At 45.4% G+C, this 26,691-nt stretch overlaps 1 protein-coding gene across 3 annotated transcripts in view; it reads right to left on the reverse strand.

Annotated features, from left to right (window-relative positions):
- Nucleotides 1-26,691, reverse strand: part of ATN1 (atrophin 1) — a 1,096,428-nt gene that overhangs the window by 305,301 nt on the left and 764,436 nt on the right. For all 3 annotated transcript variants that reach the window (XM_044079598.1, XM_044079600.1, XM_044079599.1), the window contains one exon: nt 7,848-8,076. In XM_044079598.1, coding sequence (XP_043935533.1) covers nt 7,848-8,076 — 229 coding nt within the window. The remainder of the gene's footprint in view (nt 1-7,847; nt 8,077-26,691) is intronic.

The following is a 26,691-nucleotide window of genomic DNA, read 5'->3' on the forward strand; positions in this document are numbered from 1 at the left end:
CATTGAAGGGTTCCCACAGCCATAAGGGCCTGTAACTCAGACACTCTTCTTGCTGAAGTGATGGCTAGAAGTAGGGCTGTTTTCCAAGAGAGGGATTTTAACTCTGCTGTAGCAGCAGGCTCAAAGGGGGAAGCGTGAGCTTCTCTAGTACAAAGTTAAGGTCCCAGGCAGGAGTGGGAGCTCTCCTTGTGGGTATTAGATTGTTAACTGCCCTCAGGAACTGTTTGGCCACTGGGCGAGAGAAGAGGGGTGGCTCCGTTTTGTAATGAGCTGAGATGGCAGAGGCATGAATCTTAATGGATGAGAAGGATAGGCCTTTGTGGAGCAGCTCTGTTAGATAATCTAGGATTTGAGGAAAGGTGGGCACGGCTGTGTCCTTTCCCTGAGACTGGCTCCAAGAACAGTATCTTTTCCACTTTTCTGAATAGGATTTCCTAGTACTAGGCCTCCTGGCTTCAAGGACGACATCCAGCACTTGTTTGCTGAGGGTTGAGGGTTGCTGGTGATGTATTCAGCGAATAAGCCAGGCTGCTAGGCTCAGGGTTTGCAGCTGAGGATGCAAAATCTGGCCCTCCTGCTGGGACAGAACAGAGGGGGTCTGATGCAGGTGCCAGCGTGGCACTGCTGTCAGACTGCGTAGGAGTGGGTACCAGTGCTGGCGTGGCCAGTCTGGTGCAATAAGGATTGTCCTTGGCCTGTCCTATTTGATCTTGAGTAGTACTTTTGAGAGGAGGGGCAGAGGAGGAAAGGCATAGATTAAGAGGTTTTCCCATCTAAAGGATAGGGCATCCACTTTCCATGCTTGGCTGTGGGGAGTTCTGGTGCAAAATTTGCTCAATTGATGGTTCTGGGGGGGGGGAGCAAAGAGGTCCACCTCTGGTGTCCCCCACCTGTGGATTAGAAGCTTGAATAAATTGGGTTCCAGTTTCCACTCGTGCGGGTCCATTAGATTTCTGCTTAAGTTGTCTGCCAGTGAATTTTGTTTGCCTGGAAGGAGCTCAGCTTACAGGTGCACTTGGTTGCTCAAGGCTGTGTTCCACAGAGCCACGGCTAACCTGCAGAGTGGGTAGGAATGAGTTCCCCCCTGCTTGTTTATGTACATGACTGTGGTGTTGTCTGTCTTTATAAAGAGTTGTCCTGGAAGGATAAGGTATTTGAAGGTTGTCAGAGCATTCTGTACAGGTAACATTTCTTTTTGATTGATATGCAGGTACATTTACATTTGTCCTGGGCTCCATTTGTCTTGAATGCATATACCTGCCATGTGAGCCCCCCATGCATAGTCTGATGAGTCTGTTGTCAGGGTTTGGGCGGGTGGGGGGGGGGGGGGTGTGAGTGAAAGAGAGTCCCTTGTTGTGGTAGCAGGCCTCTGCCCACCAAAAGAACTCTGTCCTTAGGCAAGGAATGATCGGAATCACTGTTTCCAGGTCATGAGAATGTTGACACCAGAGACTTTTTAAGTACCACTGACGTTTCCTCACATGCAGTCTTGCATATGGAATTAGGAGGATGCATGAGGCCAGGAACCATTGGGCTTGCAGTATTTTTCTTGTAGATAGCTGGGTTTGGGTGGCCAGTAGTTTGAAGTAATTTGTCAAATAAACCTGCTTTTCTGGAGTGAGGAATGCCATCTGGAAAGTTGTGTTCAAGATTGCTCCTAGGAATACAATTTCTTAGCTGGGTACCAGATGTGATTTTTTTTTCATTGATGATATACCCCAGAGAAGTTAGGAGTCTCTTTACAAATGTCAAGTGCTGAAGTAGCAATTCCTGACTGTCCACTTGAATCAGGCAATCGTCCGAGTATGGGTAAATTTGAATGTTTCTCTGCCTGCAGTATGCAATGGCTGCAGCCAGGCACTTTGCGAATACCCTGGGTGCAGCAGATAAGCCAAAGGGAAGTGCAGAGAACTGATAGTGCATAGAGCCTGCTCTGAAACGTAGATATTTCCTGCACGACTCCCTTATGGGGATATGCAGGTAAGCTTCTCTTAAGTCTAGGGTGACCAGGCAGGAGTCCTTGGCTAGCACAGGCAGCAGCTGTTGGAGTGTAAGCATTCTGAACTTTGGTACCACCAGGAAGGTGTTGAATTGACAGATCCAGGATAGGGCGCCAATTGTTTTTTTTTCTGGGCACCAGAAACTGGAATAGAAACCCTGTCCCCTTTGCTCTGTTGGAACAGGTTGAACAGCCCTGATACTGAGAAGAGAAAGTACTTGCTTTTGGGCCTCTGTCCACTGGTTTGGGGGAAGGTCTGGCAATCCACTTGGGTTTGGCAGTGGATGGAAGTAGAATCTGTATCCCTGGGATACAACGTTTAAGACCTAACAATCCTGGGTAATGTATTCCCAGTTTTTTGCATACAGGGCGAGTTTTCCTCCTAGGGGTACAAGTACTTGGGCATGGCTGGGAAGGATGAAGGAGAAGTCATTGTGAACTTTTTCCATAAGAGGGTGGCTTACCACTCCCTGCTTCTGAGGTGGGAGGACTCCATTGTTTAGATTTGTGCATACCCTGAGACTGTAGTCTTTGTGGTCTGTTGCCCCTGGGTGGGTTTGGACTGAGAAGGCCTGGGAGGGACTGGAAAGGACCAGTTCTTCGAAGGCCAATGCCTACTGAAAATAGGTGGCTGTACCTGTAAGAAATCTTTAACAGTTTGCATAGATTTTGCTTTTTCCTCCATCTGTCTAAGAACTACTTCTGCTTTTGTGCCAAACATTCTTGATTTAATGGAGCATCTAGTAATTTTGCTTTGACATGGTCTGGCAAGACTTGTTCCTTCAACCAAGCATGCCTTCTCAGAACAGACCCAGTGACAGCAGACCTGCAAGATGCTTCTAAGGCATCAAAACCACACTGCAAGGTATGTTTACTAACGTTTTTAGCAGAATGCATTAACTCTTGCAAATCTTTATTTTCTGCACAATCCGGAATCAACAACATTTTTTGTTTAATTAGTTCCATAATATGCTGCTGGTACTTCAACATGTGAAACTGGCAATTTAAAGCCCTGATGGCAAGTATATACCTTCTTACCCAATCTGTCTAAAGCCCTAAAATCCCTGTCCGAAGGGGTAGGGTTTTTGGCTGTAGTAGCCTTAATACATTTAGGTCCCTGGGAAATGGTCTCTGGATCTGCAGTAGGGTTTTTAAGAAAAATTTGTGAGAGTCAGGTACTCTGTAGTACCTGTCAGACTTTCTAGGAGCTGGAGGTAAAGTATCGTGGTAAGACTTGATTCCATTAAGACATCATCTACAAAATACAGGACGGGGGTATAGCTATAGGCCTGTGCTGAGGCAAGTCTAAAAATTCACCGAGTCTCTTTTGATTGAGGATAGTCCTGGCATTCCCAGCGGAAATGCTCTCTTAGGGTATGCAAGGTTTCACCGAAAGAAAAATCCTCTGGAGGGGAGGCAGAGGGAATGGAATCCTTTGCATCTGAATCCTCATAGGTGGATAAGGGTACGTCCTGGTAATCAGAGGGGTTAGAGTCATCGGATTCATGGTCTGTAGAATCAGAAGGAAAATTAATTCTTTGTTTTTTTAGAGGGGGAAGGCTGGCTTCCTCTAATGAAAGTAATAAGGACTTCAGCCATTCTAAGCATTTGTTTCTGAGGCATGGGAGCTTGAGAATGCGCTTTGTTCATCGGTTTCCTAGGTGTAGTGCGAACTCTGGGCCTGAGAAATTTGGTAGTTTTAGTAAAAAATGAAGTTGTCAGTTTAATACGAACATCAGAAGGCCTGAATACACCCTCAGAAGCCGGTGCCTGCACAGAGGCTCCAGACCCATCCAAGGTACAGACATCCGCAGGTTCCATAATCGAAGCATCTCGCGGCATACCGGACTCCAAATTGGTCTCAATAGAGGCCTGCGAATCTGTAGACGCGGGTATCAGGGGCTGCGAAAATGCCCGAGTACCGGCGGACTGGCGACTAACTTAACGGAAGCGTCGTCGGCAGTTTTGGACCTATGCGGTCTGTCTTTACCCATACATCTTTTCGGAAGATTGGTAGTCAGATGGCTTAATGAAGCCTTTTCGGAATACAGAGAATGACAGTGAAAGAATGTAGCGACAAAGATAGCCAGACGACGGATAGTTCGGGCATTGAACAAGGCACAAAACCGACATTGAGGAACGTCGTAGTCTGGGCCTAAAAAGGTGGCGCAGCAAGAATGAAAATCTCAGAGTATTCGCTTTCCACAGGCAAGACAATTGTTAACTTTTTCTGACATCGGTTAGCGAAAGAAAAAAGGTTTCCCAACGGGGTACTTAGCTTTAGAAGACTTCAGGTTTGAAACTCGAAAAATGAAAATTTCAGGTAGCGGTCGACCGGCACTTGCGAACTGCTTCTGCTTTGGGCTCCCGCGCGGCAAGAAAAGCTGATATGGCATCGGCTGCATGTTTTATAACCCTGACGTCATGGAAGAGGCGACAGCGTCTGACGCAGAAATCCCAAGACTCTGGTATTCGGGCCGACTGAGGACTACCTACAGGCAGATAACCCAAATGTGATGACTGCAACAGTGAAACACAAAGAACATAGTCTCTTGCGAGGTTTAACAGGAGGGGGTGAGCCCTCGGACCCAGAAATAGCCTCAGAGAAAGGAGACTTGAGGAGACCCTAACTTATTCTTCCTCTCGGTGAGAGTCCTGGTAGAGAAATGTTTACAAATCCCACACGGAGGATCCACAGTCAAGTGGGAGACATTAAGACAGTAGACGCACAAGTCATGTCCATCGGAAAGCATTATCTTCCGGCCGCAATCCTTGCACTGCTTGAAACCAACACTACTTTTCTTATCCGACATAACTGGTGTGGAGAAGCACAGTACCAAAAGGAAGAATAAGGGCTACCCAACAAAAGTGTAGAAAGGGAAAAAGAAGGATTACCCACGATGCTAATGAATTACCACAAGGTAAGAAAAGAGGGTAATAAAGTGAAAAGACTAAAGGGAGAGAATCTAAAGTGTGCAATAGGGTAGGAAAATATTAGAATAAACTTTTGAGAAAAATTTAGAGTAATAACAATATATAAACTTTCAAAAAAACTTAGCTGAGAGACAGTGGCTTGACACGGCTGTACTGTAACGCAGCAAACGAGATCGGAGGTAACAGGGAGCACAGCATTCTGGGTAGGACCTAGGCTCAAGAGTTTTTGACTCACGTGAGCTTGATATTGGCCAGCTTGGTTCCAAGGACGGAACTGATAACCCATCAGCATGGAATGAACGAAGATTAACATCATCAGATCTCCCTGTATTTGAAGTGGAGGAAGTCCACTGTTTTGATCGCTGCATTCCCTGTGACTGCTGTCTGGGGGTATGCTTCCATGGGGTCTGGGCTGAACTGATCTGGTGGGAGCAGGAAAGGACATGTGCTTGGAGGGGCAATGCCTACTGAACCTGGGTGGCTGGACGTGTAAGAAATCCTTAACTGTATGCATAGATTTAGCTTTTTCTTCCATCTTTTTTAAGACCTCTTCTGCCTTAGTGCCAAATAAGTTGTCTTTGTGCAAGAGTGCATCCAACAATTTAAATTTAACATGGTCTGGCAGGGGTGTTCCTCAAGCCATACATGCCTTCTAAGAACAGAACCGGTGACTGTTGCCCTGCAAGAAGCTTCTAGGGCGTCAAACCCACAGTGCAAGGTGTGTTTAGTTACTTGACTTGCAGAATGCATTAACTCTTGTAACTCTCTAGATTCTGCAAAAGCAGGAAAGGAAGACACTTTGTTTGAGGAGTTCCAGGGTATGTTGCTGAAATTTTGCAGTAGGATTTTTAAAAATAAATTTGTGTGAGTCAGGGATTCTGTAGTACCTGTCTGGTTTTCTGGGTGCAGGAGGGAGGGTGTCAGGAGTCAAACTGGACTCCAGGAAAACATCCTCCACAACATCCAGGACTGGGAGAATGGCCAGGGTTTCAGTTATGTGGAAGATCTAAGAATTTCCCCGAGTCTCTGTTTAGACTGAGTGTAGTCCTGCCATTCCCACTGGAAATGCTCCCTTAAGGTATGAAGGGTTTCCCTAAAGGAAAAGTCCTCGGGGGAGAGGTTGAAGGAGTGAAGTCCTCTATATCAGAATCCTCATAAGTGAGAGGGGTTGCATGTCTTCATACTCAGATGCATCAGTGTCAGCCTCCTGTTCAGACAAAACTACTGGGGACAGATCTCTTTCTTTTGGAAGGGCTAGCCTAGCTTCCCCTGATCAGCATGACAAGGTCTTCCGTCATTTTAAGCATTTGAGACTGAGGCAAGGAAGCAGGTGCCTGAGATTGGGTTGGTTTCTTGGGTGTGGCTCATACCCTGGGCTTTGGAAACTCGGTAGTTTTCGAAAGAATGGTAGACGGGAAAGAAGTCGGTTTGTGTTGAAAATCGGTAGTGCGAAGTACTTCCTTAGAAGCCGGTGCCCGCTCAGTGGCTCCGGACCATCCAAGAGAGAGAACACTGCAAGATCCTTAGTCGAAGAAGAGTTTTGCAGCATAACGGACTCTGAAAGGGTCTCGGTAGCAGCCTACGAATCCACAGAAGTGGGCATCAGGTGCTGCGAAAGCGCCTCACTGAGGACCGGCTGCGAAAGCGCCTCACTGAGGACCGGAGAACTGACGACTAGCTTAATGGAAGCGTCGTCGGTAGGTTTGGACCTCTGCGGTCTGTCTCTGTCTTTATCTTTATGTTTTTTCGGAAGATCTGCTGTCGGATGGCTTACCGAACCCATATCGGAATTCGAGGATTGTAAGCGAAAATATCTAGCTACAGTAAGGGCCTTACTACGTATAGTTCTGGCGTTGAACAAGGCACAAAAGCGACAGCGGGGGATGTCGTGGTCTGGACCTAAGAAAGTGATGCAGTAAGAAAGAAAGTCTTGGTGTGGTATTTGCTTTCCACAGGCAAGACAATTGTTAACTTTTTCTGACATCGATTAGTGCAAGAAAAAAAGATCCCCAACAGACAAAACACCAGTAGCGGCTGACCGGCACTCGTGCAAACTGCTTCTGCTTCGGGCTCCTTGGCAGCAAAGACTGATGTAATGGTGTTGGCTGCCTTACTTTATACTAATGACGACCTGACGTCAGTTCTGAAGAGATAGCAACTGATGCAGAAATACGAAGTCTCTGGTATTCGGGCCGGCCGAGGGCTACCCTGGCAGGGATAACCCAAACATGATGACTGCAACAATTAAACATGAAGAACATCAATACAAACAATATACAGGTCTCCATTTGTGTTGCAATATACAGATTTACTTCTCATTACAAATTAACAGTGATGAATCCATGTGTGCAGAACTCATTTTTAGATTCACTACACACATATTTGATTCGAAATCTCAGGTGTCGGCCGACCGGCACTTGCGAACTGCTTCTGCTTCGGGCACCGCGCGGCAAGAAAGACTGAAGAAAATGGCGTCGGATGCCTCATATACCCCTGGCGCACTGACGTCAGGGAAGAAGCGACAGCAACCGACGCCAAACCAAGACTTTGAAATTCAGGCCGACTGCGGGACTGCCAGACGACAGGATAACCCTGCCGACTGTGGGACCGCCCAACGACAGGATAACTGAAGTGTGATGACTGCAGCAGGGTAAGACGATGAACATCTGGTTTACACTTGTTTTGAGAGGGAAAGAGATTTTGGATCATAGGAAAAAGAAATGAGAGATGCTACTTGGTTTAAAGAATTTTAGATTGTCCTACAGTCTGAGATGGAGAAAGATGGCAACTGATGTTATTACTTGTCAACAGATGCACTGGTAAAGGAAGAGTATGTGCATGGGAGGGGCACAAAGAAAAAAGCTGGCAGCTGTCACTCTGCAATGTAGTATTACTAGAAAAAAATGAGGCTTACCGAGGCTTTCTCTAGCTCCTTTTCCCTCTCACGCTCTCGCTCTCTCTCTCGTTCACGTTCTCTTTCTCTCTCCCGTTCCTTTTCTTCACGTGCTCGTTGTTCAGCCTCACGCCGTATCCTCTCCACAGCATCTGCTCTCTTCTTAGCCAGTTTTGATCCCTCCAGTGGTACAAAATACAGGTCAGTACGTGCACAGGAGTTGAAAACACGGTCTAAGTGTTTGTTAAACCTGTTTAGGGAAATGTCAATGAAATCAGTTTTAGCAACAAAAAGATGCTGGAGGCTTTGCTACCCTTGTTTCCCCATAACTACTGAAAATGTACAGACACTTCTTAAACACTTTCCCCCACACTTGTAAGAACTGCTTTATATCTGTTCCATTTGTTTCTGGTTCAACTTCATTTTTGATCCAACCTGTCCCTCAGGAGATACATTTCAATCAGCTACCCTACTTTCCATTACTGAAAAGCCTCCCCTGTTCCTCTCCTAAGCTGTCCAACTTCTAATGACAAATTATGTCATCCTTTAACTGCACTTCTTTGTTCAGAAAAAGGGAACTCCCTAAGACGACCAATTTCCAGGCACCTACAAGTTTCTCTTTCCCCACTTCCCCTTTTCAAGGCTACATAAAATATGTGCTGGCTTTCTGGGCCAGGGCATCATCCTAAGTCACTGGTGAGCTGGGTACAACTGGCAGTAGGGGAAGAAGATTAAATGGCCAAAGGTGATCACAAATTTTCATCAGGGATATGTGGAGGAAGTCGGCTTAATAGGGGACAATGTTGGTCTCCAATCAGTATCTGGTGACGCATCTGACCTTGACTATCTCCTTGTCTGTAATCTCAGTAAGAACCTACAGGTAATCTCACCTTCAGTAAACATGTCCTACAGGTAATCTCACCTGCAGTAAAGATGTGTGCTTCCTTTGCATATTTACATGTTGGACTTCTTTGCTGCAAAAGACCCCCTTGCTGGACACCAGGTCTAGCCCTCAGTCATAAAGGGCAAATGACAAGAACTACATTGTTACTAGAAAAACTGTAAACACAAAGGAATCACTAGAAAACTGACAGAACATGTTAGAAAAACATTTTTTTAATGTTATTATAAACAAATGTACATAACTCTGTCTAAATTTAATGGCTTCGGCTAAAATGTTAGCATCACTACCACCACCTGGATTCTTGACATCAAATTTGTACAACTCCGGTCCAAAATTTGATTTGTTAAAATGACTCAAATTACATCTACAAATGCAACAGCACGCAAAAAAATGCGCAGGGCAAAGTTCTACCTAAGGCAGAACAAAAGGGGCGTCTGCCACTGAGCAAGCTGTCAGGTGATGTGATCAGCACTGTATACGCAGAACTGCTGATTGGTCCATGCAAGTCAGGGGTGTGACGGCTACTGTGGTGGGAAAGTAACTATCTGAAAGCAGTATCAGTAATCACTGCAGCTTCTTAAAATTATTTTAAATACTGACGTATGTTTATATGTAACTGTGGTAAGAAGATGTATTTTTACACATTTAACTAGGTAAGCCTGAATGATACAAGAAACGTAGTCGTCTATGAAGATAAAGAATGTGCAGCATATATTCACTCCATTAGTAATGTTTGGAAAGAAAACTAACTGTGATAATGAGAACACTGTCTGGGTCAGTGACTCACTCAAAGTCACAAGGAATCGAACCTTTAACCTTGGTAACAGAAAGCTGCTCGTTAACAGATCACAGCCATAGTCCTCTGCACCAAGTGCCAGACTGCCTGATGAATACCAGAAATGAGACGATGTACTTACCACAACTTGGCCTCTTTGCTGTCCCATTTTCATTCTTCCTCACAAAGGGGACTAGGATCCGATCATCGAATATCAGCCGGCTGCATATGCAAGACTTCAGATCCAAATCTCGAGGTCCTGCTCTAGCCCATCCCCAACTCCTCAGATCAAGTTTTCTGCCTTACTACCCACTGTGTTATAGAGACAAAACATATGCAAGAAAAAGACTGAGGCTCAAACCAGGAACATGAGGGTTCCAATATCATCCAAAGATCTTTCTAGCCGTGACAGGACTGGGAGATGGCTGGGAGGGAAGGTGAGGAAGGATAAAAATGGACAACATAAATGTCAGGTTATGGTAAGTACATAACTTCTAAATCTGATGTCCTTTTCATTCTTCCTCACGAATGGGTCAGAGTCCGCAGCTACGTAATTCTCTGGAGGCCCTCAAGGAAGGACATGCCCGAGCACCATCAAGCCGAGACTATGTCTAATTTGTAATGTGTAACAAAGGTACGAGTCTTTAACCAAGTGGTTGCAGCGCAAATGTCGTCAATAGAAGTTCTTAAAAAAAGGCAGATGAAGTAGCCATAGATCTAGTGGAGTGAGCTCTGGGAGGACGAGGTAACTCTAAACCTTTCTGAAAATAATCACTAATCCATTTGGCCACAGTAAGTTTGGAACCTACCTGACCCAAGCGGTTAGGGGAAAAGGTTAAAACAGCTGATCAGACTTCCTGTACTGTTTTGTTCTGTGAAGATAAAAATGCAGTAGTCTATGAAGATCAAGAATGTGCAGCATATATTCGCTCCATTAGTAAAGTTTGGAAAGAAAACTTTAACTGTATGGATTGGATACTGTAAGACCCCATGGCCACTTTGGGCAGGAAGAAAGGGTTGTTTTGTACAGACACCCTGTCCTTATGGAAAATAATGTAAAGAGCCTAGCCAATAAGGCCCGGAGCTCAGAAATTATTTTTGCTTAAGTGACAGGTACTAAAAAGATTTGTTTTTCAAGAGAGAAAATTCCTATCGCATTTGTCCGTCGGTTCAAAGGGTTTCTGAGTTAACCCCTGAAGAACCATCGTCAGATCCCAGCAAGGACGAGAGGGATCCTTTATTGGATGTCTAAGAAGGAAAACTCCCTTTATGAAAGCTTTACATAATCTGGAAGATGCCAAACAGAATGATTTGCTTCCAGTGTGGAAGTTGGACATGGTTGCCAAATGAAGTTTAATAGTAGGAAAAACTAGCGCTTTCTTTAAAAACAGTAGTGAGAAGAAAAAAAAATGGCTGACGTGAAGTAGGTGCTGAAAAGTGTCAACATTCTGCTTGGAAGCCCACAGAGAGAGTCTTTTCCATTTCCTTCTGTAGGCTTTCTTGGTGGAGGCCAAGATAATGTCACAAACTGGGGAAATGAGCCTGGATCGTCTTACTATCACTGGAAGTGGAGAAAAGTACAGTTTTGTACCTACCATAAATGTAGATGTTAGAGTGTACACCCTGCTGCAGTCATCACACTTGGGTTATCCTGTCGTCAGGCGGTCCCGCAGTCGGCCGGAATTCCAAAGTCTTGGTCCGGCGTCGGTTGCTGTCGCTTCTTCCCTGACGTCAGTGCGCCAGGGGGTATATATAATGCAACAGACGCAATTTTCTTCAGTTTTTCTTGCCCCAGATGTCAGGTCCCCCAAAAAGGTGGTCAGTAATTAGTACCAAATTGAGTAAATTTTGCACAAACACAAACTCCCTCCAGCTATAAGCAAATACATCAGTAAGGTATTGTAGAGATTTAGTCAGATAGATCAGAGGGGATGGAGGGAGGGAGGGTAACCTGGACTGCAGCAGGGTGTACCCTCGAACATCTACATTTATAGTAGGTACAAAACTGTACTATGTTCATCGTGTTACCCTGCTGCAGTCATCACACTTGGCTTGAATCCCAAAGCTAAGGATGGGTGGAGGAGTCATAGAGGGTTAGAGGATAGAAGGCCCTGCAGAACTGCAGTGGCGAAGCCCGCCCTAGTATTTGAGTAAAGTGGTAAGTGATAGTGTTTGGTAAAGGTGTGTACTGAACTCCAAGTTGCAGCTTCCAAAATCTCCTTGGTTGGAACCCCCCTGAGGAAGGCTGTAGATGTAGCTGTTGCCCTGGTAGAGTGGGGCCGAATGGTAGCAGGAACTGGTTTTCCATGATGGGTATAGCAGAAACGAATGCAATGTCCTATCCATTTGGAAATAGTTTGTTTTGATATAGCCTTCCCTTGTGAAGCTGTAGCATAGGATATAAAGAACTGGTCTGATTTTCTGAAAGCCTTAGTTTTATCCAAGTAGTAACAAAGTTGCCTGTGAATGTCCAAGGAATGCAGGAGTCTCTCTCCTTTGTTCTGTGGATTTGGGAAGAAGGTGGGTAAGTGGGTGGTTTGATTTAAAGCCACACTGGAAACCACCTTAGGCATAAAGGAAGGATTAGTTCGTAGAGAAACTCAGTCTTGATGAAAAATGAGGAAAGGTTCCACTGCCATTAGTGCCTGCAGCTCTGAGACTCTTCTAGCTGAAGTTATTGCTAGCAGCAGGGCAGTCTTCCATGATAGGAACTGAAGACCTGCAGAGAAAGCTGGTTCAAAGGGAGGTAGCGTAAGTCTTTCCAGAACAAAATTGAGGTCCCAAGTTAGTGTAGGTGCTCTCCTGGGGGGCCTAATGTTTTTTGCCCCTCTGAGGAACTGCCTTAGAAGTGGATGCGTGTTGTAGTGGGATGAAATAGCTGAAGCATGGATTTTAATGGAAGAAAAAGAAAGTCCTTTGTGCAACATCTCAGTTAAATACTGTAGAATGTGAGGCCGAATTGTGTTTTGGCCTTTAGCTTGGTTCCAGGCACAAAACCTTTTCCATTTGTCCGAATAAGCCTTCCTGGTGCTTGGCCTCCTAGCTTCCAGAATAACATCCGTAACTGCTTGGGAAAGAGGAGCTGTCTGGATGCTTAGGTAATTTGCCATGCAGTCAGATTTAAGGTTTTGAGCTGGCTGTGAAGAATCTGATTGTTTTGCTGTGTGAGCAAATGGGTAATTTGTGGTAAGATCCAAGGTGGGCCCTGGGCCATATTCCTCAATAGTGGGTACCAGTGCTGGCGTGGCCAGTCTGGGGCTATGAGTATCAGTCGTGGTCTCTTCCTTTCTGACTTTCAGAAGCACCTTTGTGAGGAGAGGCAATGGAGGGAAGGCATATACTGTCAGGTTTTTCCAACTGAATGAGAGTGCGTCCACTTTCCAAGCTTGATGGCGAAGTGTCCTTGTACAAAATTTTGTTAGTTGATAGTTTTGAGGACTGGCAAACAGGTCTATGTCTGGAAGGCCCCATTTTGAGTTATCATTGCAAATACTTGTGGATCCAGTTTCCACTCGTGGGGATCCATGATGTTTCTGCTGAGGTCGTCTGCCAATGTGTTCTTTCCTGGCAGGAATTGAGCTAGTAACTGAACTTGGTAAGCCAGAGCTGTGTTCCACAAGGTCATTGCTTGCCTGCATAGAGGGTAGGAGTGTGTACCCCCTTGTTTATGTACCACATTACTGTCGTGTTGTCCGTCTTTATTGTAAGTTGTCCTGGATGTAATACATTCTTGAAGGCTGTCAGAGCATTCTGTACAGCTAGCATCTCTTTTTGATTGATGTGCATATTCCTTTGATCTGCAGTCCATACGCCTTGAACGCACTGTCCTGCCATGTGTGCCCCCCAGGCGTAGTCTGATGCATCTGATGTCATAGTTTGCCTGGCTGGGGGTAAGGTGAAAGGCTGACCCTTGTTGAGGTGACATGCCCGTGACCACCATAGAAACTCCTGTTGTAGGCAGGGAATGAGAGATATCATTGTGTCCAAGCTGTGGCTGTGTTGAGACCATACGGTTTTTAGGTACCACTGTAATTTCCTCATATGCAGCTTTGCAAATGGTATTAGTAGTATGCAAGATGCCATGAAGCCCAAGGCCTGCAGAATTTTTCTTGCAGTTAGTTGGGTCTTTGTTGCCATTGTTTTGAAATATTGAGTCAGTTGTAGTTGTTTGTCTGGCGTCAGATAAGCCTTCTGGGCCGTTGTATTCAAGCTGGCACCCAGGAATGTCATATTTTTTGAGGGTACTAGTTTTGACTTCTTTTCGTTTACTGTGTACCCCAGGCAACTTAGTAGATGTTTTACAAAAGCCAGATGTTGTAAGAGAATATCCTTGCTTTCTGCTTGGATGAGGCAATCGTCCAGGTATGGGTATATTTGAATTCCTCTTTGTCTGCAGTATGCAATTACTGGTGCCAGGTATTTTGTGAAGACTCTGGGCACAGCAGATAAGCTAAAGGGCAGTGCAGAGAATTGGTAATGGGTTGAACCTGCAATGAAATGGAGGTATCTTCTGCAACTTTGTCTGATAGGGACATGCAGGTATGCCTCCTTGAGGTCCAACGTTACTAGCCATGCTTCCTTGCCCAACATGGGAAAGAGCTGCTGTAGTGTTAGCATTTGGGTACTTGTAAGAAGGTGTTTAGAATTGAAAGGTCCAGAATTGGTCTCCAGGCATTGTCCTTTCTGGGCACTAGAAAGAGTCTTGAGTAAAATCCTTGGCCTTGCTCTGGAGTAGGTACCAGTTGAATGGCTCTCATGTCCATGTGAGCTGTAATTTGTTTTTGTGCCTCTGCCCATTGATTTTGTGGCAGGTTTGGCATTCCTCTTTTCATTGGCAAGGTGTGGAAATGGAATCTGTATCCTCGTAAAATTATGTCTAGGACCCATTTGTCCTTTGTGACAATGTGCCAGTTGTCTGAAAAAAGTGCGAGTTTTCCTCCCAAGGGGGCTGCCAAGAGAGTGTTGCTTGGCCAGATGAGGTGCAAGTCATTGAGTTTGCCTTCTGGTAGATTGGAACCTGTCTTCTCCTCCCTTCTGTGTTGCAGTGCCCCATTGGCGAGGTTTGTACTGGGCTTGTGGTTGTCCTCTGCCTCTTGGACGTCTGTATTTACCCCTCTGTGGTCTGTCAGTAGCTGGAAAGGACCAATTTTTTGTTGGCCAGTTTCTGCTGAAGCGAGGGGCTGTACCTGTAGGAAATCTTTGACTGTCTGCATAGATTTTGCCTTATCCTCCATTTTCTTTAAGACTTCTTCTGCTTTAACTCCAAAAAGAACATCCTGCTGTAAGGGAGCATCTAGAAGCTTTGCTTTAACATGATCAGGCAGAGTTTGTTCCTTTAACCAAGCATGCCTACGTATAACAGACCCAGTGACAGCTGCTCTGCAGGAGGCCTCCAAAGAATCAAACCCACATTGTAAAGTATGTTTGCCCACCTGTTCAGTTGCATGCAACAGATCCTGCATTTCTTTCAATTCAGACTGTTGAGGGAGAGTGCTCATTCTTTGCTTTAACTGAGAGATAAGAATTTGCTAATACTTTAGCATGTGAAATTGGCAATTTAGTGCCCTCATAGCTAGAGTGGCTGAGATGTAAACCTTTTTCCCCGACCTGTCTAGTGCTCTAGAGTCCCTTTCAGAGGGTACAGGATTTTTAGCCATAGAAGCCTTAGCCCCTTTGGGACCCTGGGAGATGGTTCTCTGGATCAGCAACAGGGCTTTTATAAAGAAATTTGTGGGAATCAGGCACTCTATAGTATCTGTCAGGTTTGGCAGGAGGTAGAGAGTCTGGGTTCAAACTGGATTCTAAGTAAACATCATCCACAATGTCTAAAACTGGTGGGATGGCAAGTGGTCTGTGCTGGGGGAGTAAAAGAAACTCTCTGAGCCTTTTCTTAGAGTCAGAGTAGTCCTGACCTTCCCAGTGAAAATGTTCCCTCATAGTGTGTAAAGTTTCCCCAAAGGAGTAGTCTTCAGGAGGAGAAGCTAAGGGAATGAAATCCTCAGCATCAGAATCTTCATAAGGGGAGAAGGAGTAATCTTGGTCCTCAGAGGAGTCTGAAGAAATGGACACTTGTTCAGAGGATGCATAATCTTCCTCTTGTCTAGGCCTTTTGTCAGGAGGGGGCTGGGAACCCCTGATTAAAGAGATCAAATCTTCGGCCATTTTGAGCATCTATTTCTTAGGCATGGGGCCTTGAACAGGGGACTGAAGTGCAGTCCTTTTAGGTTTAATAGGAGTCTTTGTCTTAAGATACATTTTAATGGTGAGCGTCGTCGGTCTGAAAACGCCTTCAGAAACCGAAGGTGTTTCTGCAGCACCGACATCTTTTTCAGCAATGTCATCGGTAGGGCCTGAACAAAACGGCTGCATTGGCCTGGTACATTCAGCCAAAAGTTCCGAAGCAGTCTCGGTTTCCAGATCTGCGGTAGTCAGGGGCTGTGTCGGAGCCTCACTGAAGACTGGAGACCGGACCAGCCGAGGCCTCGGAATCTGGCTTAGGCCTGGGCTGCCTGTCCTTATCCTTGCATTTTTTGTGCATGCCGGTAGTCGGCTGCTCCGACGGCATAGTGTAGTTAAATTTTCTACCGAAGTAGTGTCGTGCAAAATCAAAGCGTCTTTTTATAGTACGCTTATTAAACCTAGCACAAAAACGACAACTAGTGACGTCGTGGTCTGGGCCTAGGCAAGGTATGCAATAAGAATGAAAATCCTTATGAGGTATTTGCTTCGCACAAGAAATACAATTGTTAACTTTTTCTGACATCGGTCTGAGGCAAGAAAAGTTTCCCCAATGGGGTACTTAGCTTTAAAGAAGACTTCGGTCTGAAATTAGAGTTCGAAAATCTCAGGAGTCGGCCGACCGGCACTTGCGAACTGCTTCTGCTTCGGGCACCGCGCGGCAAGAAAGACTGAAGAAAATGGCGTTGGTTGCATTATATATACCCCTGGCGCACTGACGTCAGGGAAGAAGCGACAGCAACCGACGCCGGACCAAGACTTTGGAATTCCGGCCGACTGCAGGACCGCCTGACGACAGGATAACCCAAGTGTGATGACTGCAGCAGGGTAACACGATGAACATCCATGCTGTCAGCTTGGGGGTATGGAGAGTGGGATGTTGAATTCCTGATGGATGAGATAAGAGATCCTGCGTGAGCTGCAGTATCCATGGAGGATATTTCAAGTGAGACCAGAGGAAGGGTAGCCATACCCGTTGAGGTCAGAAGTGGACAATGAGGATGACTGAGCTCTTCAGCCTGCTTGTTGCTGTAGGAACTAAGGAATTGGAGGAAGAGGTGTATAGGCAGAGAGGAGACCTAGGGGCCAATCGTGGATCAGAGCATCCCTGGGACTCCTCCAGAGGAGGGATCAGAGCAAAGTACTTGATGCACTTACTGTTGAGGGGTGAGGCAAACAGGTCGCAGCAAGGCTGGCCCCAGCAGCTGAAGATCAAATTCGCTACTGTCTGATTGAGGGACCACTTGTGAGAAATCAGAATGGATCTGCTGAGTCTGCTAGCACATATGTTTTCCCCAGTATGTGTGTTGCAATGAGAAGATGGTCTGAAGAGAGCGCCCCATTCCCACACCCTCATGACCTCGCTGCACAACGGGTAGGAATAGGTTCCTCCTTGCTTGCTGATGCATCAGACTAATGACATGTCAGTATGGACTGCAACAGTCCTGGAGGGAGAATGTCTTGAAAGGCTTGCAACGTTAGAATGACTGCTCTCATCTCTAGCAGACTGATATGCAAACTTGGTCTCCAAGGGGGACCACATGACTTGGACCATCTTTCCCATGAAATGCCCCCCCCCCCCCAACCCAGTTGAGAAGTATCCGTGGTCACTGTGGCAACTGGGAGAGGAAGGGGAAAATGGCCTGCCCAGAAACAGGTCATCTGACTTGTATCCACCAACGAACATGAATTTTGCAGACTGGAATGAGTTTTATGGGAAATGAAAGAGGCTGGTAAAGAATAGATTACTGTACCACCAATGCCCATTGAAGGATTTGATTCACAAAGAATCTTGCTAGAGGAACTAGAAGAATGGCAGCTGACATGGACTCAAGAGCTTGAAGCACTAGTTTTGCTGGAGGGGATGGGTGTGACAGTATGGCTTGCACCTTATATCTCAATGACATGATACAATGAATTGATGATGATACCACTTGAGTTGTAGTACTCATCTGAGTTCCTATACAGTCCAGAGTCTGTACACGACTTAGGTTCGATTTCGCATGATTTACTGAAATGCCTATGGAGTTGGAGTCCCGGAGCAAGAAATCCCCGGCTTCTAGAAGTTGATGCTTGGTTAAGGCAGGAGGAGCCAATCGCCAAGACAGGAAAACACTTGGAATCCTTTGAGTCTCACGTGAGCTGCCATTACTGCCAAACATTTGGTGAACACCCTGAGGGATGTGTTGAGTCCAAATGGGAGTGCTCTGAATTGGTAGTGACTGGCTCCCCAGCCGAAAGCACTGATGTCTCCTGGAGTGTCTGTCTAATTTGATGTGACAGTACATATCCTGGAGTTCTATAAAGCACATCCAATCATCCTTGAGCAGAAGAGGCAGGATGGTCTGAGCCATAACCATTTGGAACTTTGACTTCTTTACATACTGGTTTCAAGTTGCTTAGATCCAAAATTGGTCTTGGGTCCCCTATTTTCTTTGGCAATAAAAAGAATCGGGAGTAACATCCAAATCTTATCTATTCGGGTGGGACCTCCTGAACATTTTTTTTATTGTAGCAGCTTTTGAATTTTTTAAGCTACATATTCCCTCTGACAGGGTGGAACATCTGGGAGTCTCTGTCCTTGGACAGAAGGTGGAAGGGAAAAAGATATGAAATAATTTCTGGATAGGTTTTCTTAGCACCCATGCATTTTTTGTAAAATTTGTCCAGATACAAAGAAAAAACCCTCAACTGCCTCCAGAGATGGACAGCCGGGCAATGCTTTAGGAGAGGTGATAGGGTCTGTCAGAGGAGGAAATCGCTGAGGCTCTGATTTTGCAGACCCACTCTCCCTCTGGGGTGACGTCTGCCACTGAAACCTCCTCCTCTGTCTCTGGTGGAAGTGTTCCTGCATGAGTCCTGAAAAGGTCCCGGAGACGTCCGGAACCAAATTTTCTTACCACCTTTCTGGTTTCTAGAGAATGTATGTTGAGGGGCAGAAAATTTGATTCCAACAGCAGAAGGCTCGCTGCGGGTAAGCGTACCTTTCATTGATGGCCCAAATAAAGCTGAGCCATCAAAGGTGGCATTAACACACAACGCTTTGAAGGGTTCCATGAAGGCGTACAGACTCATCCACACATGTCTCCTAACAGCTATGCCTGAACTGGCTGCTTATGAGGCACCCTCGGCTGTATGAACGATCAGTTTTATTGATGCATTGGAAATGGCTGAAGAGAGTGTCCAGTTGAGGAGAATCCTTCTTGAGATCCTCTAAAGACATGGACTGAGAGAGACAGTTTGAAAGCTCCTTGATCAAATTTATCTGCAAATGAGTAAAATGTGCCAGGTAGTTCAATGACCTCAGCAAGAATGCAGCTGAGGCATACACATGCCTTCCAAATCTGCCCATCGCTCTGGACTCCCTGTTCGGTGGATGGAAAGAGGAGCTTTTTTCAGCTAGCTCCTTCTTAGTGGCTGCCGCCACAATTATGGCATCAACTGGGATTCCCTTGCTCCAGTGAAGTCAATCTGAAGGGGGAACTAAGAACTTATCAAGGTATTTGGAGATGGGCTTGACAGTGTCCGGTTCCTTCAAAGGCTGGCGGGAAAAAAGGTCAACAAGTTCATTTGCTGGGGGGTCACCCAAAACGTCGATGGGGTAGCCCCAAAAGCCTCTAGGATCACAGATTCCTCGGATTTCCAGGATGTCTCCAAAGGAGACATCAGGTGGTGACTGGGGGGATTCTTCTTCCTCATCAAAATCAGTGTGTTCCGTGATAGACTCTATAGGGGAGTCCATATGCCTTCTCTTACATGTTCTATTCCAAGGTACCTCTTCCATGGGGTGTTTGGGAGATGTGTCAGAAGGGATGGGGATCCCTCTAGGGAACATATATGGTGCCTTCCCAGAGCTGGCTGACCTTGAGGAACAGAAAAGATGGGCTCAAGAGCATGGACCCGATGAGGGGGGGGGGAGGTAGGATCCAAAATTTGAGAGGATGGCCCTCTATGTAAAGGGAAAGCCCTTTCTACTACCTGAAAGACTGATGGACCTGGGGCAACTCCCCCCCCCCAGAGCAAAGGAGGGAAAGTCGAGGCCAACCCCAGATCTAAGCCCTCCACAGGGAATCAGACCAGAGTTGTCCACAGCCAAGGTACCAAGGGGAAGGGATGGATCTGACAAAGCAGGAGATGAACCCAACAACTAAGACCTGGCACCAACCTCAAGGTTCCGAGAGCTACCCTATTCCAAAGGTATCAGGGCAGAGCTGGTAAGGGACACCGTCGGGAGTCCAAGAAGGGCGCTTCAGGGATTAAACTCTGAATCTTTCGGGGATCTTGGATTCTGGGACTCAAACTACAGGTCAGCTTGGAGGAGGAGACAGCACTGGCTGGGCAGGTGTACGTATAGATCCGAGAGGAAATGGAGTTGGCAGGACTCCCATCTGGATCTGAGCCCTGACAAATCACTGGATCACCCTGGCCTCATCTGCATCTGTCAAGCTCCTTGAAGATCTCGATGATGCTGTGGCTGCAAGCCTAGAATGCTTTTTTAGGGTTTGAAATAACTGTAAGGGCGGAGCCGGAGAAACAGGCTTTAAAACAAACTCCGTTGCCCAGCTGCTAGCTGTCGGATCAGAGGATCTGGGATCAGAGTAGGAGATAGATGGCAAGAGAAAGCTGGCAATAGTAATCACGCCTATCAGAACTGATGAGGCCTGTGGATCTGAAGGAGGTGCAATGGTCTTTGGATCTCAAGGGATCAGATCCAAAATCTCCCTATGTTTTTCAGGGGGATCCAACGAGGACCTCAGTAAATTTTTACTGGAAGAACTACAGCAACTATACAAAAAAAAGGGGGGGGTTCCTATTAGAACGACGAAAACGCATTTTGTTGAATGTGTTTTCGTCGACACAGAGCAAACAGGCAAAACAGCGAAGCAGCTGTTCAGCGAATGCTTTCCTTGGCAAAGAAGTCGCCTGACCACTTTGTTGCTTTGCCGTGTTCTGCACTGTAGTGTGGTCCCTTGTCCAGTATAGCTCCCGAGCGTGAATGTGCAACAGTTAATGACCTTATGGCTAGGGTGCGGATTAAGGTAAGTGCATATGTATGAAAGTGTTTATTGGGTTTTTTTTTGCGTTAGATGTATGGTTGACTTACGTGTGTGTGGGTTTAGGTAAGTGCACATGTTTTAAAATGTTTACCCCCCCCCCCCCTTCGTTAGATGTATGGTTAGGTTACGTGCATATGTGAATTAAGTTGTTTACTGTTTTTGGGGGGGGGGGGTACAATTAGGGTTAGGGTAAGTCTGTATGTGTCTGGAAGTGCTTCATTTTTTTTTTTGGTTCGAACAGCAATTTCTTTCCGTAGGAAAGAAATTGCTGTTCTGTGGTTTCGACATTTTCAGCTTTCACTGAAAATGTGTCGAAACTCCTTCTGAAACTGAAACCATGCACTAATGCTCCAGACAACATCCCTTCTTACTTTCTCAGTAAAGCTGCTGAAGCAATTGCCTACCCCATTAGCATTCTAATCAACCGCTCCATCCAAGAATGTATAGTACCTCAAATCTGGAAAAAGGCCTTTATCATACCTTTACATAAAGGTGGCAACAATAACAATGTTACTAATTTCCGCCCCATCGCCATCTTGTCTCCCCCATCTCCAAACTCCTAGAAAAATGTATCCAACTTCAACTCCTACCACATCTCTTAGATAATCACCTACTAACCCCTACACAACATGGGTTCAGACCAAATCATAGCACTATGACAGCCCTCCTCTCCTTCCTTGAAACTGTAAATAAAGCTCGTGACTCTGGCCAGATTGTTTCTACCCTTCTTCTTGACCTCTCTAAGGCCTTTGACACAATCTCACACAGCCTGCTTTTAACTAAACTCTCACAACTTAACCTCTCTCCCTCCTCTTTAAACTGGTTCTCCAGTTACTTATCTGATAGATATCAAGCAGTAAAATGGAAAAAGGCCACCTCCTCATTTCTTAATACCCCTACCGGAGTTCCCCAAGGCTCCATACTGGGTCCCCTTCTCTTTAATGTATTTATAAATGATTTCTGCAACTCTATCCCATTCTCAAACATCATCCAATATGCGGATGATTCTACTATTATCTGCTCTGCCACATCCATCCCCACACTGCTAAAGCTTACTCAAGATGCCTTCTCAACCACTGAGCAGTGGATGAGAAATAATCACCTAGCACTCAAAGCCTCTAAAACCAAACTAATGCTATTTACCCCCTCTAAAGTCAATTCCTTCAATATAAACACTTTCTCTATTACTAGTCAAAATAACTCACCTCTAGAAATGGTGACAGAGACCAAGTTACTTGGGGTCCAAATTGATAACCAGCTCAAATTCAAATCCCACCTTCAACTAAATATCAAAAAAACCCATCAAAAACTAGGTATGCTCTACAGACAAAACCATTACCTTACACCTGCCACTAAAATCACTATTTCTACTTCCTTTCTTATCCCCTCCCTTCTCTACGGAGCTCCACTCCTAACTAATCTAGTCCTCTCTAATAACGCAACTTTCCTCTTGCTGTAACAAAATCGCCAAATTCGCTACCAGTCACAAATCCTCCACCCACCACTTTTCCTCTCTCCAAAAACTAAAATGGCTAGAACTACCCAATCACCTCACCTACACTCAACTAAGTCTTGCACACAAGCTCATTTTCAACCCCTCTCTCTGTCTCTCCCTTTCTACTGCTTTTAAAATGCACCTACCTGATAGAGTATTAAGGTCTAACCATCAAAATCTACTAGAAATCTACATACCAACTCGTCCCCCAGGAAAAAAATCTTCTATCCTATAGCCTAGCACGCCTCTAGAATTCCCTACCACCATCCATTCGCACAACCTGTAACCACTTCATTTTCAAAAAATCTCTCCATTCACATCTAGTATCTCAGTGGGAATGCTCATGTTCCCACCCCACATAACTAACATTGGCAATCTCCATTTTCCTTCCTTCTCCTGCTTACACCACAAATTTACTATTATTTTCACCTAACTCCTATATTATTATTATTATTTAGGTTCATAACAGGCTATCTGCCCTAGGGCATTTATAAGCCTAGCCAGAATGTGTTTGGCTTTCGCCACCCATTTTAAATTTATTTTGCTATGCCCTTTTTCGAGGTTAGTATACTGTGCCTCTGTCTAACAGTGACACAGAAGTGATACCTGGGGTAAACCTACGATCTCCCATCTACTCATCAAGATTCCTCTTGGAGAGTCAATGAGGGACTCTGCCTATCCTGGACTGGGATTTTATTCCAGAGTGAAGGGAGCCTCTGGGTTATGAATCTGTCCCTCCAGCATGTCCTATTTATTTCAGTGCTGAGGTTCAAGTCTCTCGAGCGCGTAGCTCGATGGGATTTGGATTTTCTGAGGTGCAGCATGTCCATTAATTCCGGGTTGGACATGGCTTTATACGTCAGGCAGAGATCGCCTCTGAACAGGCGATATGCCACTGAGTAGAGTTGGAGTTTCTATAACCGGGCAGCATATGGCATCTGTTTGAGCCCTTTGATCCTCTTGGTGAGGTACTTTTGGGGTCTTTCCAGTTGCTGCAGGTGTCTGGTAAGGTACATCCCAAAAGGGGCATTGTACTCAGTTATGGGCCTGATGAGGGATGAGTAAAGAGGCACGATGACCTCCCCTGATCTAGATGTGAATCCCTTCATGATTAGGTGGGCTATATAAAATGTTTTTCTAACCACTTTGGCCACGTGGTTGTCAAATGAGAGATTGCTATCAACTTGGGTCCCCAGGTCCCTAATTACTTCTTCTGTACTTAATGGATTACCACCTATGTGGTAATTTGTGGGCACTTTGTTTTTGCCAAAGGGGATGACTATACACTTTTTGGCATTTAGCTTGAGGCCATGGCTCTGGCACCAGTTGTCTGTTTCTATGAGGCCCTTTTGGAGGATGCTTGTGTCGACTGGAGAGTCGATTATGGCGCCCAGTTTGCAGTCACCTGCGAACTTGGTCAGCCACAGTCCTTCCGTGTTGGCCTGTACCTCCGAGATATATATACCGAACAAGAGAGGTCCCAGGACTGAGCCTTGTGGGACACCACTTGTAACTGGTTTGGAGTCTGACATGGCTCCAGCAATTCTAACCATGTGGGTTCTGTCCTTGAGCCAGTTTGCAATCCATCTAGTGACATAGGGGTTTACATTTAAGCTGGTGAGCTTATCTATAATGCCCGAGTGGGGTATTGTATCGAAGGCTTTTGCGAGGTCCAGGTAGGCTGTGTGGACCACCTTCCCCTCGTCAATGGCCTTGGTGACCGTTTCAAAGAAATCAACCAGGTTTAAGAGGCAGGATCTGCCCTTAAAGCCAAACTGGGTAGGATCCAGTGTTTGTAGATCCCCAATATCTTTATTTATGAGGTCTATGATGATCCTTTCCATAGCTTTGCAGACCAAGCTAGTCAGGCTTATGGGGCGATAGTTTCCAGGATCCGTTGAGGCACCACCTTTATGGAGAGGGACCACTGTTGCTGTACGCCACTCTGTGGGCACATATCCTGTAGTAAGGCTGAGACTGAACAGTAGTTTTATGTTTGGGTTTAGCTCTTCTTGGAGTTCATGTAGGACGCAGCCCGGGACACCATCTGGTCCCATTGATGCTGTGTTTTTTTGCTTTGGAGAGGGCGGCTCTTACCTGAGCATCTGAGATGTCAGGGGGGCAGCACTCTGCTGGGATAGATATTTGCCCTTTTGGTGGTGGTGGTGGTGGGGGGGTTTGCTCTGAACCTGTCAGCTAGGATGTTGGCAATGTCTGTGGGTTTGGTGCATTTTTTGTCATTTTGGACTAATTCTGAGCATATCTGGGAATTACCACCCAGGTTCCTAACATAACTAAAGAAAGCCTTGTGATTATCCTTAGTGTCCTGTGCAATTTTTCTCTCGAAGCTGGCCTTAGACAATTTTGTGTGTGCTCGTAGTTTTTTGCTAATAAATACTGATCAGTGATGCCTTCTCTTTTTGGGATTTTGCTCTATCATTTAGTAGCTTCCTCCTTCTATTGTATAGTTTGTTTATGGCTGGGGTCCACCAGACAGGACGTCTGCCTTTGGAGGATTGGGTCTTGGTTTTATTTGGGATCGCATGATCCATGCATTCCTGAAGGTGTTCATAGAATGCGTTTATAAAGGATTCGGCGGTCTGGGCCATATTTTCCACAGGCCTGAGGGCTTTGAAGGATTCCACCTCAGTTTTGAGGAGTGTGAAATTTGCATTAGAGAAGTTTTTCACTGTGGTTTTCTGGGCAGGGGGTGGGGTCGGGATGTGAATATCCAGTGAGATTAGTTTATGGTCTGATCTTACCAGTGAGGGATACACTTCTGGTCTGGAGCATAGAGTCCCCATGTTGGTGATCAGGTCCAGTATGTTTTCCCCTCTTGTGGGAGTGGTAACAAGTTGTTCCATAGCATTTGAGTTTATAAATTCTAGGAACCTTTGGGCTAGGGTGTTGGAGCTAGAGTAATGCTCCCAGTCTATGTTTGGGTAGTTGAAGTCGCCCAATATAATGGTGTTTGGAGAGACCTTCATATTTTCCAGTGTTCTCAGGAAGGCCGAGTGGGGTTCCTGGGTATGGGATGGTGGTCTGTAGCAGGCTATAAACTGGAAGGCAGTTTTACCCACTGTTAGTTGCACATGGACAGTCTCTGATGCTTCGTGCTTTGCCACCAACCTGGAGGTGTGGGTATCTTTGATGAATATCGATACTCCCCCTCCTTTTGTGGTTCGGTCCAAGTTTTGGGGCCGAAAAGCATGGTATGAGGTATAACCTGGTAGTGCTGGGGTGCTCTCGGGAGCCCTGAACCAGGTTTCTGTTACTGCACAGAAATCAATGTTCTCCATGCTAAGAAGAGTTTTGAGTGCGTGCATCTTGAGGTTTAGACTTCTGGCGTTGAGTAGCATTACTCTTAGTTTCTTATCTCTTGTGATACCTATGGAGGTGGGTTTGTCTTTTGAGCCTTGCCTAAAAAAGGCACTATGGGGGTAGCAAGAGCCTTTGCCAATATCCGAAAGCCCAGGGGTGACAGGTGCAAGCCGTCCCTAGCGAAGCATCGTGGCTTGTCGAGCATATCATCCCAAGCTGACAGGCATTGGATCCCCTTTGAATGACACCAGTACTTAAGCCAATTGTTGAAATTGATCATCTTTTCTTCATATTGTGGCATCATGCTTGGTGAGGGTAAGATGCTCTTCAAGGTCAGGGTCATACCTGCCTGGGCTACATGCTCAGAGAGCTCCTTTATGTCTTTCCTATGGTATTTCCTAAAATTCACTTGACTGCACCTCCTAATGTGTATACTTCCTAATATATAATGTCTTTTCAGTATTTACTTTGCAACATTCCTCTCAGTCTGTATCGTACGTAAGTTTCATCACAAGTCTGTATTACCTCTAATGTTTCATGTACTACTGCAATTGTTTGTTTGAATCTTAATTTTTGTATAATAACTTACTGTAACCTAGATTATTTAGAGCTTTTCTCCCCAGGACTCCATTGAAAACAGGTTCATTTTGGCCCAATGGACTATCCTGGTAAACCAACTGCAAATAAATAAATAAAATAAGAGACATCGTTCGCTGTTTTCAGTGTTCGATGTTTCAATATAGACCCAAAAAAAAGAATAACCTAAGAGGTTAATGTACCTATGCACTCTGACTAAACTAAGCTAATTAAACAAAAAGGTACATGAGAGAAGTTAACACTGTATCTAAACACACACAATTTTATTTTATTTATTTTACATTTGTTGACCGGGATTGTCCGACTGAGCTGAAGAGCCCTTTTTCAGCGGAGGCCCGGGGAGAAAAGCTCCAACATATACAATTTTCATTATAAATTAGCATTAAACAGCAATGTTACAGGATTATTACAAGGCATTAAGTAGCAATACAATGTTATACAGCGTGGAGTATAGCATAACTATTTCAAGATGCATGAAA

The sequence above is a fragment of the Protopterus annectens genome, chromosome 8.part0 (assembly GCF_019279795.1).
Source record: "Protopterus annectens isolate FY-2018-M chromosome 8.part0, PAN1.0, whole genome shotgun sequence".
NCBI lineage: Eukaryota > Metazoa > Chordata > Ceratodontiformes > Protopteridae > Protopterus > Protopterus annectens.